Below are 16,421 nucleotides of genomic sequence, written 5' to 3' on the forward strand. Positions count from 1 at the left end.
TGTTATCTCATGCTGGGATTCTGTCTTCCTCTTTCTCAGTTTTTGAGTTTTGTTGTTATTTTTTTTTCCTTTAAGCTGGAAGTACAGAGCCCAGGGGTGTGCTGGTAAATGTTTAACAACCAACTTTGGGCGGGAGGCGGGAAGAAGTACTTAAATTTAAGCTACATTATAATAATATTTTCTTAAATCTAGACTAGTGCTTTTATATGAGGCCACTAAACCATACAGACCTATGCATGTGGACAGCATATTGATTTAGAAAGCCACCTATTAGCATTGTCTCTGATGTGTTCTATAAATTTATTTTGTTGAATATTTCCCAATTACATTTTAATCTGGTTTAGTCTGGTAATATTTGATGCTTCTGGTCTAGACGATCAATAAAACGACAAATCAAGCCCTCATTTGTGGCATATGCCTACCAGTTGTAAATGCTCACCCTGAAAATTTAACAATGTGCCCTTTGGAGTTAGTAGGAGCTGGCTCCAGCACATCCCTGATTATATAATAATAAATGTTTGTGGATTCCTATGAATACCAAGCACTTGGAGCTTTTGGAAGAACCTGCCAGAGATTGCATGCTGACGGGACTTTCAAGAACATAGTGTCTCCTTGATGCATGTGGAAGATAAATGTGACATGTGTGAATGATGGAGTGGAAAGAGGAGAGGCTGGAGGGAGAGAGCTCAGTTTAGGAAGAAGCTGTGATGGTCCAGGTGAACGATAAGGTCTGTTGCCAGAGTTGTGGGACTAGTAATAGAAAAGGATGGATGGAGATATGTGCTGACTTCCCACAATTTAGTAACTAATTAGGTGGAGAAGAGGAGGGAAAGGAAAGAATCAAAGATAACATGGAGTTTTCAAGCTTGGAGGACTTGGAGGAAGTAAAACTTCCTTATTTAATAGATGAGGAAATTTAAGTCTTAAGCGACTTGCTTAAGAATTGATTTAGGGGCCATGTGACCTTGGGCAAGTCACTTAACCCCAATTGCCCTACACTCCCCCTCAAAAAAAAAGCAATCCCCCCCCCCAAAACCAACAACAGCAAGAATTGATTTAGATTTGGCTAGGTGGCACAGTGAAGAGAGCACCAGCCCTGGAGGACCTGAGTTCAAACCCAGCCTCAGACACTTGACACACTAGTTGTGTGACCTTGGGCAAGTCACTTAACCCCAATTGCCCTGCCTTCTCCCCTCCAAAATAGCAAAAAAAAAAAAAAGAATTTATTTCAATTTGAATCCAGATTTCCCATAAGTAGCTGATTGCTTTGGCTTTCCCATGAGTTCACATCCACCAAAGATCGTTACTAGCTGTGCAACTATGGGTAAATCACTTAACCCTTGTTTGCCTTAGTTTCCTTATCTGTAAAAGGAGAAGGAAATGGCAAACCATTCTATTATCTTTGCTGAGAAAACCTCAAACGGGGGTCACAAAGAGTCACACATGCCTGAAAAACAACTAAAAAAGAGAAGAAATGACTAAGTCCTGTTCTAACTTTGAAGGAGGGAGGACTGATGAGAAGGGAAAGAAGATGGCGGGAGTCATGCAGTGATTTTAGAGAGCAGCCAGCATCTTACAAACTAGATTAGGATGTTTTTCCAAAATAGGTAACTATGTCATTTGTATTGCCAACCCGAGGTGACTACATCGAAGTTTAGTTCTTAGCATTCTGTTCTTGCAACACATCCTGTACCACAACAGATCATAATTTATTGCCACTGTGACACATTCCATGAAAGGGAAAAAACCCAAACCACTCTGTTCCCATTGAGGTGTGCATTAAATCCCAGTGACTGCTTCTCTCTTGTGTGCTGTGGTTAATCTTCAGTAAAAGCATTGTTGCCTCATAAAAGCAGATTGCATTTCCAGAAAGTGCACATTCACTTGAAATTAGCATTGGTTAAGAAAGACACTGATTCAACTAGATTGAATTTGGCAAAAAAGAAATATTAAGCACCTGCTGTGGGCAAAGCACTGAGCCAGGTGCTAGGGACACAAAGACGGTATGAAAAATAGTCTCCACCCTCAAAGAGTACACTTTCTCGTGAAAAATATGTGCTGGAGACAGCAGTGAGGGTGATAAATTTTCATTAGCAAGCAAAAAGAACTAAGCAAAATGATTTATGTTCACCTTTATAAGTTTGAATGGTTTTTCTGTTAAGAAAAGAAGTTTCTGTTTATGTTTCTTTTTGTCCCTATCTCTTTGTTTCTGTCTGTCTGTCTGTCTGGGATAGGCACTGGACTTGTGATTTCACTGGTACAGGGAACTTCTAGGTAAGGAAACTTGTACTATCAATGCAGATTGGCACTTTCTTTTCAATTTACATGCCTTGGAGACATCTAAAATAGAAGTTATTGAGAAGTTAAGTGACTTGCTCAGGGTCACACAATGTGTCAGAGGCATGACTTGAACTTAGGTCAGCTACTCTCCCTACCCCTTCTTCTCTCCTCCTCCCCCCTTTTCCTCCTCCCTCCTTTTTCCCTCTCCCCTTTTCTCCTCCCCCTTTTACTCCTCCCCTCTTTTCCTCCTCCTTTTCCTCTTCTCCTCCTCCTCCTTCTTCTCTCTATCTCTCTCACTGATGAAGGATTACTCATTAAAAAAAAATGGGAACCAGAAAAAGATGGAGAACTCAAAGAACTAAAATTCTCTTATTTAACAAATGGGGAAACTGAGATTCAGTGAGGCAAATTTACATAGGGTGGCAGTGTACTAACAAACTAGAAAATGTGCTGAACCTGGAATCACGAACCTGGGCTCAGGTCCTGGCTTCAAAACCTAGCTTCTGACCTTCAGTTTCCCATCTGTAAAATGAGGACAATAATATTTACATTACCCATCTCCTGGAGTTATTGCATAGCTCAAACAGTTCTAGAAATGCTGTGTTTATGAGCTATTATTGCCTTTGGCTACACAGGTAGTAAGTATGCGTGTTTGGATTCAGACCCGGGTTTTCAGAGGCTAATCCTTGAACTGTCTGCACACCATAACGACTAGATAAACTTGTAGATGCCTTCCATCCCTGACATAGACTGACTGGCTCTACAATTCCCTTGTCCCAGGGCCTATGGACATGTGCTTATGTCTCTCAGGGTACTACTGTTTAGTCATTTCAGGACTAGATAGGCAAAGATACTGGTGTGATTTGCCATTTCCTTCTCCTGCTCATTTTACAGGGACAATTGAGCTAAACAGGGACAGGTGACTTGCCCGGGGTCACATAGCTACTAAGTGTCTGAGGCCTGATCTGAATTCAGGAAGGTGAATCTTCCCAACTCCAGGCCCATCACTCTAACCACTGCGCTTCCTAGCTGCCCTAGCTCAGGGTACTAGGGACTTATTTAGTTGACATACTCCAGTCACACTAACAGTAGTAAACATCATTCACATTTGTAGAGTTGACTTATACCAAATGCTTTCTTCACAACCACCTGTGAAGCGAGTATTAGCACGATCATTTTCCCTTCATTGATGATGACACTGCTGAAGCTGTATTCACAGTCACACAGCTGGTAGGTGTCCCTATGTTCTGTTCTCTAAACCTTGCTGCTTTCTGGGAACCTCTTGGGAGTCTATTGGGAGTCTGAGTGACCCAAAAGAATGTGCCTTTCTTCAGTGATTTGGAAATGTATTTATTTATTTTTGTTGTTCAGTCATTTCAGTCCTGACTCTCCATGACCTCCTTTGGGGTTTTCTTGGCAAAGAGACTGGAGTGGTTTGCTGTTTTCTTCTCCAGTTCATTTTACAGATGAGGAGACAAAGGCAAACAGAATTAAGTAAAATTACCCAGGGTCCTGAGGCTAATAAGTGTCTGAGGCCAGAACTGAACTCAAGTCTTCCTGACTCCTGGGCTGGTGCTCTATCGGGCACCACTATCTCCTTAATTCAAACTCAGCATATTTAAATATGTGAACTTTGGAGCCTGGACATATCTCTAGGTCAACCTTTTTAAGCAAATGAACAACTTATAAAATCACAGAGGATATGCATAAATTTTGAAACATTCATTTTTTAAAAATACATCAGAAGAATCCACTAATGTAATAAACATGTTCTGTATTTACTGAAGATCTCAAGCTTTCTTCATCACCAAACAGCTTATCTAAGTTTTATAAGTCCTAGCTTATTACTGAATGTTCTTGAAAGAAAACTATGTTTCTTCTAAAAATTTGCAAAATATAGACTTTTATTAGTTTTCATTGACCTGTGCCCCCAATTATCCAACAACATCCCTAAGGTTTGGCCAGATGTTGTAATTCACTACTTAAAAGAAAATAAACAAAAAATGAATTAATCATATAGCTAGAGAAGTATGGAAGTATTTTACATAAAGGGCAAGCCCAGTTTTGAATGCTTATTGCTTGTTACAATTCCAAAGAAAGAGAATCATAGGATGGGAAGACTGTAAGAAAACTCAACTATTCATCTTTTGAAGAAACAAACCCAGAGAATTTGTGTTTTCTTGAGAGAATGTAAGCTCCTTCAGGGCAGGGACATGTTCGTTCTTGGCTTTGTAACCCCAGAGCTCAGCACAGTGCCCATCACTTAGAAGGCATTTCATACATGCTAGTTGGTTGGCTAATTGATCTCCCAGACAGACATCAGTTAGTATGAGATCAGGGACTGGAACTTGAGTCTCCCAAAGCTCTTTCTACCATCCTCACTTCTTATCATCAGGTATCTCATATCTTATCACCAGATGAATTCACTGAGGCTTTTTAAGTATGGTGGGTTCATAGTTGTACCCAAGAACTGCTATCTGTGCTAGATAGTGGGCAGCTATGTGGCGTAGTGAATAGAGAACCAGCCCTGGAGTCAGGAGGACCTGGGTTCGGATCTGGCCTCAGACACTTAACACAAAAACTAGCCGTGTGACCTTGGGCAAGTCACTTAACCCCAACTGCCCTCCAAAAAGAAAAAAAAACATAGCTATATAGTTATTATAACTATAGCTATTAAGACCAGAGGAAAGAGTGCCAAATTTTGCCCTTTATTTTGTCCAGATTTCTCCTGACATCATGGCTACATGTGTACACATATTATATTCCATCTCCCCCCCACTAGATTGTAATTTTTTTGATGGCAGGAACTTTCAGTTATATCTGACTCTTCATGACCCCATTTGGGGTTTTCTTGGCAGAGATACAAACGTGGTTTGTCATTTCCTTCTCTAGATCATTTTGCAGATGAAGAAATTGTGGCAAACAAGATTAAGTGCCCAGAGTCATATAGCTAGTAAGCATCTGAAGTCAGCTTTGAATTCAGGAAGATTGGTACAAGAATGGTGGTCTTTTCACTATGGCAGTCCATAAATATTCATCAAATTGAACCAAACTCTTGACAATCTGTCCACCATTCTTGTACCAAAGTTCCATCATAGATTTATTCCTTCAGAGGTTCTGTTTTTGTAATTGGAATTTAATCATCCCAAAGATTCATTCCAATACACTTCCCTTCCACTCACTGTGACTTGTGAGAGTGGCAGCAGCTTAGGGCGTTGCTCCTAGGACCAGCACTGACTGTCTGTAAGACTTTATTTATTAAGTCCTTATATCTCTTGAACCTCCCTACTTCCCTTGTTTCTTTCTAGGACTCTTCTGGAGAGTCATCAATGTTGCTCGCTATGATCCGAAAACATTGTGTCCTAGATATAGGGGATTGAGGAAATTCCATTTCATTTATAAAATGCCTATTAGGATATAAAGAAAAAATAAAAATAAAATAACTATTTCCTGCCCTCAAGAAGCTTACATTCTAATGTATTAGTTCTCCAGGACCCTTCAGGCTACCTCAGTGCTGGAGAACCTCATGGTGGGTTATATTCTATAAAAAATAAAGATAAGGGGTGGCCAGATGGCTCAGTGAGTAAGAGCACTGGCCCCAGAGTTGGGATGATCTGGGATTGAATCCAGGCTCTGATACTTAGCACCACACCCAGAAATAACTGGCCGTGTAACCTTGAGCAAGTTACTTAACCCCAATTGCTTTTAAAAAAAAAAAGAAATTAAAAAGTAAAGATAAATGTGCTTAAACCTCCCAGATCAAAATGTACTCAAAACGAATGTCCTATTCTTTCCAAAGCTGGACACAGCTGCCAACCCAGTCTGATGGACAGTGATCGACTTTTGTCCTCAGTCTAAATTTGAATTGTCTTCTGGCAGAAAATGAAACCATATTTTAAGCATATGTGTTGAACACCCTGACTTGTGTCCTTCTCTGATACTTCATTGTGGTATGAGAGTGATGGTGAGTTATATTGAAGGCTCTGGCAACTTAAAGGCAGGAACTACAAAGACAGAATAACCTCAAGGATGGCCCCGATCGCTGGTAGATCACATGACTGTCATCTGTGGGCTGGGCTAACTAAATTCAGAAAGGCTCATTGCCAGAAGTTTGGCTATAGCCTCTCATGAAACGAAGACACAGGATAACAATAGCTAACATTTTTCTAGCATGAACTATGCTCCAGGCACTGTGCTAAGCAACTTTTAATTATTATCTCATTTGATCTGCACAAAAACTCAAACTCGAGGTGGTAGGTGCCGTTATTGTCCCTATTTTGCAGATGAGGAAACGAAGGCCAATAAAGGTTAAGTGACTTTCCAGTTTCTGAGGCTGGATTTGAACTCAGGCCTTTCTGACTCCAGGCCTAGCACTCTGCTATGCCATATGTGTTGTTGAAGGAGGTGCTTGCACTGAGGAAATCTGAACCTTTTGAGCTATTGAAGTAAATGCTGAGTATCTCTTTGTGCAGATAACATAGGTTGGGGGATAACCATATAAAGAGAAGGCATGACTCTCTGAGGAATTTACCATCTGATTCGGGGAAATAACAAACATGTCTAAAATGACAGCAGAAGTCCAAAGAGCCTCATCTTTAAGTATAAGGCTATGTGTGGTATAATGATTCTCCATTTATTCAGGATCGTCATAGACATGCAAGTGAACATTTCAAAAAATTGAAGCTAGGCAGGAGAGTAGCAATAGAGCTGAGCCTTGAAGAAAGGGAAGGGTTATAAAGAATGAAATTGAAAAAGGAGGGAGTACTGAGACACGAATAACAACTTAGACAAGGGTATTGAATTCAGGGGAGCAGCAAATAAAGCCGTTCCACTGAGCCAGAATGTAAGGAGGCTGGTGGGGTTCCAGTTTGGGGATGCTTCCATCTCAATCTGAGACATCTGTATTTTTTCCTATAGGCCATTAGGAGCCATTGAAGATTCTTGAACAACAGAATAACATGACCTTGATGCCCTTCCTAAAATGTGGCAGCTCCATGGGGCAGCTAGGTGGTGCAGTGGATACAGTTCTGGGCCTGGCATCAGGAAAACCTGAGTTCAAACCTGGTCTCAGACACTTTCTAGCTGTGTCACCTGGAGAAATCGCTTAACCGTGTTTGCCTCAGTTTCCTTATCTGTAAAATGAACTGGCGAAGGAAAGGGCAAACCCCCCAAAAGAGTCCAACAGTTGGACATGATTGAAACAATAACAATAAAAAATATGGTACCCAGAACTGAGTCATACTAATAATTTTCATTTTCCCCCCTCAAATTCTGTCCAAGTTCTTCACATAATGCTTAAGTAATGGGAGTTTCAAGCCTTGGGGGGACATGGGGAGGAAGTGGATCAGCAAAAAAGAGTAGTTATTGGGGCAGCAAGGTGGTGCAGTGAATAGAGCACCGGCCCTGGAGTCAGGAGGACCTGAGTTCAAATCTGGCTTCAGACATTTAACACTTACTAGCCATGGTAACCTTGGGCAAGTCACTTAACCCCATTGCCCTCCCTCCTTCAAAAAGCAAAAAAAAAAAAAAAAGTAGTTGCCTTGCTGTTCTGTAGTGTTCTATCTAATCTCAGTGACCTACAGCTTCCTTCTCCTATGGGCAATTTCAGTAGCTATCTCTTCACTGCCTCACATGTACAATAGTAAAAATGATGGATTCTGAGTCTAATTTCCTCAACTGTAAAATGAGGAGATTCGCCTCTAAACTTCCTTCCCATTCTAAATCTACAATCCTAGGATTATAGACTCTGGGCTATTCAGGACCCAAAGGATCCTTGGGTCTAGGCTTTCTTTTGTTAATGACCACTTTTACCATATCCCAGGGCCTTTTTGTAATATTCCCTCAGGGGTATATGCCACATTTTGGTTTCCTGTGTGACTTTTCTCACTTTTTCTAGATTTCTAGGTACTGGACCTCAGACTCCAATTTCCTGCCTCCAGAAATTATTTGGATTTTTCTTCTTTTTCTGTGCATTGACAGGGAATGTTTCTGCTTCCAGCATTCAGCCCAAGGAAAGCACAGGTAAAAAAAAAAACCAAAAAAATCTGATGAGTAAAAACTAGTTTGCCTGCAGTTTTTGCTTTGTCGTTTGGTTTTCCCATGTGTTGGAAGGGGATTATTTTGTGTGAACATGACAGCTCAATGGCTGCATATGTATGTGGCACTGAAAGAAGTAAAATGCGGTCAATTCAATTCAGTAACCAAATCCAAGGCAACAAATGTTTGTTGATGACCTACTGTGTATCAAGGTCCTAATGAGGATCCGATGATGAATAAGGCATATTATATCTCCTGCATTCACTTGCCTAGCAGATGGGGAAAAGATACATATTTAGTCCATCAATCAGCAAACACTTATCAAGTTCCTTCTGCATGCAGAACACCATACTGGTACTAGGGCTACAAAGACAAAAGTATAGTGCGAGAACCTTGGATGCAGTAGAGTGTGGAAGCACATGAGAGGCACCAATCAAATGTCAGTTCATTAAAAGTAAAGTTCTGGGTCAGCTAGGTGAGGCAGTGAATAGAGCACCAGCCCTGGAGTCAGAAGGACCTGTGTTCAAATCCGACCTCAGACCCTTAATGCTTACTAGCTGTTTGACCTTGGGCAAGTTGCTTAACCCCAATTGCCCTGCCTTCCCCCCTCCAAAAAGAAACAAAAAAGGCATCCCTTCTGATTGAGGGAAATCAGGGAAAGCTACACAGAGAAGGTGATCAGGACAGCTGGTTATTTTCTGGTTCATCAGATCAACCCGGCTTTGTCATTTTTCCTTCTTTGAAACGACAGAGCATTTTTTTTTTACCGGATCGGCTGTTGTGTTGTAGATATCGGTGCTTATAGAGTTTGAAATGGAAGGGAGCCCAACCCCTTTGTTTTACAGTTGAGAAATTTGGCTTTTTCTTCTTTCTTGGCAGATGTTAAGTGACTTGCCAAGGTCACAAGGTTAATAGAGAGATGAGCATTGAACCCAGAGGAAACTGACCAGCAGAGAGGTGAAATTCAATTCCATTCAATAAACATTTATTTAAGTGCCTACCAGGTGCTAGGCTCTGAGCCGAGCTGGTGTTAAATGCTGGGGATACAAAAAGAGGAAACAGACAGTCCCTACCCTCAGGGAATTTACAATCTGATGGTGGAGACAAGGTGCAAACAAATACATAAAAGCCAGCTACAAATAGAAGAAATCGGAAATAATTAACAGAGCACTGGAATTAAGGAGTGGGAAAGGCTTCCCGTAAGAGGTGGGATTTTAGATGGGACGTAAAGCAAGCCATGGAGGTGAGTAGTTGGAATGGGGGAGGGAGAGCATTCCAGGCAGAATGCCCAGAGCCAAGAAATGACTGGCTTCAAGTCACACAGAGAAGTAGGTGGCAGAGACAGAAGTCAAACACACATACCTGGACTCCAGATCCAGAGTTTTTTTCCACTGCCTCTTGCTAATTACTCACAAAGGTACAAGAATCAAAGACTAACTGTGACCTTTCTGACCCTTTCTGACTGTAGAAAACTGCCAGTATCTTGGCAAGGAATTAAAAAAATTCAAGGTAGAAGGAGAGCCCATCGTCCTGAACTCCCCTTTCCTGAAGCGTCACAACAGGGTCTTCTTCAGCCTCCACTACAACCTGTCATGGCATAAAAATGATTCTGAGAAGACTATTCTAGGAACTGGCCAATCAGGGAGAACGCGGACAAAAGATGACGCGCTCTGGATTTTGCCGGGGTCTCTAGAGGACACAGGAACTTACATTTGTACCTTTAGGTAGGAACTTTCTGTGAAGTGATGGTGATGGGAGCTGGGAAGGGGAAATGAACGCTGGGTGTGTATGTGTTTCCCCAGTTTCTACAGACCTCTCTGTCAGTCTGCCTCTCTCCCTAAGCTGCCATGTAATGGAAAAATAACTCACTATGACTTTTCTTATCTTTCCTGGTCAGATTTTGGAGTTGGATATTCTCTAGATCATTGAGAAAAAGAGACAGTGGAGAGCTAGGATCAGTTACTTCTTCTCACTCTGCCATCTTGACTCTGCCTCTTGCTCTGGTATTTTAACAAATCACTCCTCTTATTTCAACGGGGCTGGCTTTGCTCTTTTTTCTAGTTCTCTTGAAAAATCTGATTGTAGAGAAGACCAGCCTTAGGTAGAATGTCAGGTCTTGAAAGTAGTGACTGTTTCCTTTTTCTTTGTACCCACAAAGCCTAGCACATATTTGTTGTTGTTCATTCGTTTTCAGGTGTGGCTGACTCTTTGTGACCCCATTTAGGATTTTCTTGGCAAAGTTACTGGAGTGGTTTGCTATTTCCTTTTCCGGATCATTTTATAGATGAGGAAACTGAGGCATACAGGGTTAAAGTGACTTATCCAGGGTCACACAGCTAGTGCCTGAGGCTGGCTTTGAATTCAGGTCTTCCTGACTTCAAACCTGGAACTCTATCCACTGCACCACCTGACTGTCCTAGCACATAGTAGACATCTAATAAATACTTACTGGTTGATTAGGCAGAACTGTGAAATAAGAATCCCTCACTTTCACTTTTAGATACTTTTCTCCCTCCACATGTCTAGCAGCTCCAATTTACTTTCCTTCCTGATATGACAAAAGTGGTATGAAACCCTCCTGGGAGTTGCATTTTAAAAACCAACAAAAACATGCTTAATATAATTCAGTTCAATTTATTCAACTTTACTACGGAGAAGACATTGGGCCACTTATGTGGATTGGCTACAAAGCTATGGTCTCTGCCTTCAAAAGAGCTTGCAATCCAACTGGGAGGATAAGATGGATGCAATAAATATAACACAAATTAGAACAGGATGAATGCATAGGTGAGATTACTTCTAACTGAGATCATGGTGTTCCCAAAAGTCTTAATATAACTTTACTTTATGGTTTTTGGAGGGGGGAAAGAGATGCAATTGGGGTTAAGTGACTTGCTCGAGGTCACACAGCTAGTAAGTGTGTCAAGCTTCTGAGGTCAAATTTGAACTCAGGTCCTCCTGACTCCAGGGCCGGTACTTTCCTCACTGTGCCACCTAACTGCCCCTATAACTTTACTTTATTAAAACATATGGAGATGGGGAGAAAATTTGGAACTCCAAATCTTTGGAAATTTATGTTGAAAACTAAAAATAGATAAATAAATTCTGGGATAATAAAAAAAAAAACTATATGCAGGATAAATGTTGAGAGAATAATACTATAAAAATAGAAAGTAGTTGTAGAACTGAATCCAGTAACTTGCCCAAAGTCACAGAGGCAATAAATAAGTCTGTCTATTCACATGGATATTGTCTGCCTTCAATTTAGTCTGATTCATTGAAATTCAATTAAACCATGACTATGGGTCAGATATTTAATTAGAGGATCAAAAGGATTTTGAGGATAAAAAGACAAATATGAACTAGTTCCTGACTTGGAGGAGCTTACATTCTAGTTGGGCAGGGAGTGAACGATATCTATCCAAAATCCATATACAGCAAATGCAAAAGAATAGTAGGGATAGATTAGATGTTTCCAGTTGGCCTGTAAGGGCAGGACTAGAACAATGGATGAAAGGTATATGAAAGTAAGTTTTGGCTTGACTTAAGGGAAAACTTTCTACTGAGAATTGTGGAAATGTTGAATGGTTGCATTGAAATGGAGTGGCTTTCCCCTTCCCAGAGTTCTCTGAACAGAAGCTGGGAGGTCACTTGTTTAGGATGCTGTAGAAGGAGTGTCTGTACCTGACTGAGATGACTTTTGAGGTTTCTTGTAGTTCTAAATCTTATGCTCCTGTGAATTTCTTATCAGAAGACAAGCAGAACATTTCGAAGGTATCTCCTTTGGCATGTGGAAAAGTTACTTGTGATGTTAAATTATCTATTATAATCATTATTTTTGGTTTTTTTAATGAAAGTGAATTATAAACGATAAAACCTATGCAAGTGTATTCCACATTAAACTCAATGTATTGAAAATAATATTTCTTCAATATTATCATGATATATAATTTAACATATGTTCCTTTTATAATTTAAAAAACACCCCCCTATGCATTATTTCATTTGATCAACTTGATAACCCTGTGAATTATTATGGCTTCTTTATGGATGTGGAAACTGAGGCTGTAATTAGGAAGGCTTCTCATAATTAGGAAATACTAGAACTTGGAATTAAATCCAGGTCTCCTGATCAAATGCTTGTTTTACTCTAACTGTTCTAATGCTAGATGTATATGTTATAACAAAATACTATCTGTCATCTCTTTACAGGAATGGATCTTACTGTGCCACAATGTCTGTTGAGTTAAAAGTCTTTAAGAAGACAGAAGTATCTTTGCAGCACATTTCCTATCGCCAAGTTCTAGTCGATTCAGGTCCGGGATATCTAGTGTGTCCTGAAATAGGGCATTTTACTCAAGACAGAAATAACATGGAAATAAAGTGGTATAAGGTATATAGTCTTCAAATTCCTATTCAGTCTATTAAATAGGAAAATGGTTAGGTTGAAATATGTCAATCCATTAGGTTGCTAGCCATAAGATAATGCTTCCTCTCCTTTTGCATTAACCTTTATATATCCAGTCCTTTTAAAAACTACATTTAAGGGGCGGCCAGGTGGCGCAGTGAGTAAGAGCGCTGGCCCCAGAATCGGGAGACCTGGGATTGGTTCCAGCCTCAGATACTTCGCACAGGTAACCTTGAGCAAGTTACTTAACCCCTATTGCTTTAAAAAAAAAAACTACATTTAAACAGCCTATAAATATGAAGTAAGTTTCCTTATTTAGGAAGGATGGGCAAGAGCTAGAAGGAAAGTGGGTTAAGGAATAAGGAATAATATTCCATAGTAAAGCACAGGATTTAACCCTGCCTTTGAATTAGAAAAAAAAATGTGTTTACATGTTTTTTTTTAAGCATCCATATCCACAACATGAAAAAAGGTTTTTTTCTAATTCTTTGTTCACAAAAATTTTTGTGGTTGTTGTGATTATTGAGTTCATAATAACAGAGTTTTAAAATGGGGTGCCAAACAATTAGCTTTAGACAAGAATAAATTCTTGTTAGGAAACTATGCTAAGTGCAGGCAATACTGACACAAACAGAAAAAGAGTAAGCCCTTGCCCTCAGGGAGCTTGCATTTTAACAATGGAAGAGGTCAAGTAAAATGAAACTTAAAGGTGGGAATGGAATAAAAGTATTCAATGCTGGGCCATTGTACAGAAAGTCTGGAGAGAAGTGAAGACCTGATTAGTCTGGGTATCCTCCTTAAAATGGAGATTCAGAGAAGAAAAAGTCAATCAGAAGGAAAGGCCCCATGGGGCCAGTGTGGGGAGAGGAGGTTTTCAGTGTGGAAAGTCCAGGGTTATATGACCTTCCAAGGTAAAGAGCTTTCTGTGGCATTGTAGAGAAAGTCTGGAGAGTCAGGAGTACAGCTGTAGAGGAATAAAGATGGATGATGGTTAAGCAATCACTTTTTTTTTTAAAAGCAATTGAGGTTAAGTAACTTGCTCAAGGTTACGTGGCCAGGTGTTTCTGGGTGGGTGCTAAGTGTCTGAGCCTGGGATTTGATCTCCAGGTCATCCTGACACTGGGGCCAGTGCTCTTACTCGCTGAGCCACCTGGCTGCCCCTAACAATTGGGGTTAAGTAACTTGCTCAAGGTTACATGGCCAGGTGTTTCTGGGTGGGTGCTAAGTATCTGAGCCCGGATTTGATCCCCCAGGTCATCCTGACACTGGGGCTGGCGCTCTTACTCACTGAGCCACCTGGCCACCCCTAAGCAATCACTTTTAAAAACAAAAATTTTAAGAAATTTTTGCTCACTAAAGGAGATTTATAATGCAAGTATAGAAATAATGCAAATTGAATATGCTGGATTAGGTCAGCATCAAGAAAGAAATGATGCTCCAATTGCTCAGAATGAAACAACTGTATGACTTGCTTCAGTTCTTCTATCTAGGGTTTTATTAACTGTCCACAAAGCCCTGGGAGAATTTTTGCTTTTACCATCTTCACCTTCCACTTACATATTTTTAAAACCTATTTTCAAACACTATGCCTTTTGATTGGCAGATATTTCTCAAATATACACCATACGCAAGGCTGGTATGAAGAACAAGTGAAATAATATCTGTAAAGTGCTAAGTACATGGAAATAATTTTCATATGGACTTCTCAGTTGTTGACTGAGTTTGGATAAGAAGGATGGCATCTACCCTTAAAAAAGTTCTTTTTGGATTTGTTGTCATCGGCCATCTGTTATGCAGAGAATTGGGGCAATTGCTTCTTTTACTTATAGGAAAAAGCAACTTTGTTTCTAGCTACCTTTTTCTTCCTCTACCTGGACTGCATTATTTTTATATTTGTGATTTTTTTCCATTCACTACTCTGGTTCTATACAACTACAATGCAATAATCTTTACCAGATCTTCCCAAAGGGAAGCATTTGAAATAATAACAGTAACCACAATAGCAATAATTTCTTTATTTTAAAATTCACTTCAATTTATTTATGTTTGTTATATTTTAAGTTCCAAACCGCCTCCCTCCCTCCCCATCCTACACCAAAGAAGGTCATCATTAAAGACAGATATGCATGTATACAAACATATATATACATACACACATTCATATATATATAGTAAAATGATTCTCTCTCTCTGTCTCTCTCCCCTTCTAGTAAAACCATACTACACATGACTTCTATTTATCAGTTCTTTCTGCTGAGGTGGATAACATTTTTCTTCATAAATCTTTTGTAGTTGATTTCAGCATTTCTAATATTCAGAACAGCTTAGCTGTTCACAGTTATTCTTTGAACAATATTGCTGTGACTGTATATGATGTTTTCTTGGTTCTGCTCATTTCACTCTTCGTTATTTCGTCCGAGTCTTTCCATGTGTTTCTAAAATCAACCAGGCCATCATTTCTTCCAGCACAGTAGTATTCCGTCACATAATAGGAATAATTTCAAAGCAATTATGGAAACCACAAATCTACTAAGTACTGGGAATACAAAAGAAGGAAAAGCAGGGTGTGTGCCGACCGCCTAAGGAGTTTGCACTCCAATGGACCACGAGTACACAGAGATTTGGAGTCAGAAATAACCTGCATTCTAATTCTACCTCAGTTGTATTTGTATTTTTTTTTAATGTTGTCATATCTTAAAGACAAAGGGACAATTCCTGCCCCCTTTCGGTCACTAAGCATTTTAAGTGCATGCCAGGTGCCCGGTACTCTACCGAATGCTTGGGACACAAAGAAAAGGAAGGCAGGGTACCTGCCCTCAAGGAGCTTACATTCTATGTAGCAGCTAGGTGCGACAATAGGACTTGGAGTCAGGAAGACCCGAGTTCTAATTCTGCCTCAGAAACTTACTAGCCCCGTGACCCTGGGCAAGTCATTTAACCTGTTTCAGCCTCAGTTTCCTCATCTGTCAAATGGAAATAACAATTGAACCTATCTCCCAGAGTTGTTGTAAGGATGATTGAGATAGACTATGTAAAGTGCTTTGCAAACTTTAAAATGCTGCCGTATAAATGCTAGCCATTGTCTAATGGGGGAGACAATATACGAGATACGTTTCGTATAAATGGAAGATCTTTGCTCTTTGATTTTGAAGAGGACCAATGACATCGTAGGGTGATGTCTTGTCTTGCCTGTGAATTGGATTAAATGAGGCAGGGCTGCAGTCACCAGCCTTGCTCCTTCCAGAGTCATTGACAACCCAGTGGCAAGACACGGTCAGACTGACTGACAATGTCAGAGGAAGGTATGAGCTGGGGGGGTCTCTAAAATGTCCACGTTCTGGTGAAATCTCTCCACGATCATGTAACAGAAGGGACATTTAGCAAGTGACAGGAGCAGATCTTCTGCTGTTGTCCAAAGTGCCTTGTGTCTGGCTCATGGCACCTGTTAGGTATAAGAAGAAGACAAGCAATGAGTTGCTAATGATGATTCTGTTCACACATGTGCAAGTATACAGGGTAATGTTTAAAAACATTTCTCAAAGGAATCGGTTCTCTTGGACCAAAGCAACAAGAAGTTTTCCGTTTTGAAAGGATCCTTGTACTGCCTTATAAACAATGTGTCGTTGGACAGCTCTGGTTACTACACCTGTGAACTGCCTTTTGTCTATGAAGGTGTGAGGTATAACATCACCAGGCA

The 16,421-nt window shown here is 40.2% G+C and overlaps 1 protein-coding gene across 1 annotated transcript in view; it reads left to right on the forward strand.

Moving 5' to 3' along the window:
* Window positions 1–16,421, forward strand: part of IL1R2 (interleukin 1 receptor type 2) — a 34,616-nt gene that overhangs the window by 12,986 nt on the left and 5,209 nt on the right. The window contains exons 2-5 of the mRNA XM_069100499.1: window positions 8,177–8,301; window positions 9,785–10,040; window positions 12,529–12,709; window positions 16,267–16,421. The exon at window positions 16,267–16,421 is cut by the window's right edge and continues 105 nt beyond it. Of these exons, the coding sequence (XP_068956600.1) occupies window positions 8,177–8,301; window positions 9,785–10,040; window positions 12,529–12,709; window positions 16,267–16,421 (717 nt within the window). The remainder of the gene's footprint in view (window positions 1–8,176; window positions 8,302–9,784; window positions 10,041–12,528; window positions 12,710–16,266) is intronic.

This window comes from Petaurus breviceps, unplaced genomic scaffold (genome assembly GCF_028583685.1).
Source record: "Petaurus breviceps papuanus isolate PSGF00001 unplaced genomic scaffold, PetGlider_PUasm1.0 419, whole genome shotgun sequence".
NCBI lineage: Eukaryota > Metazoa > Chordata > Mammalia > Diprotodontia > Petauridae > Petaurus > Petaurus breviceps.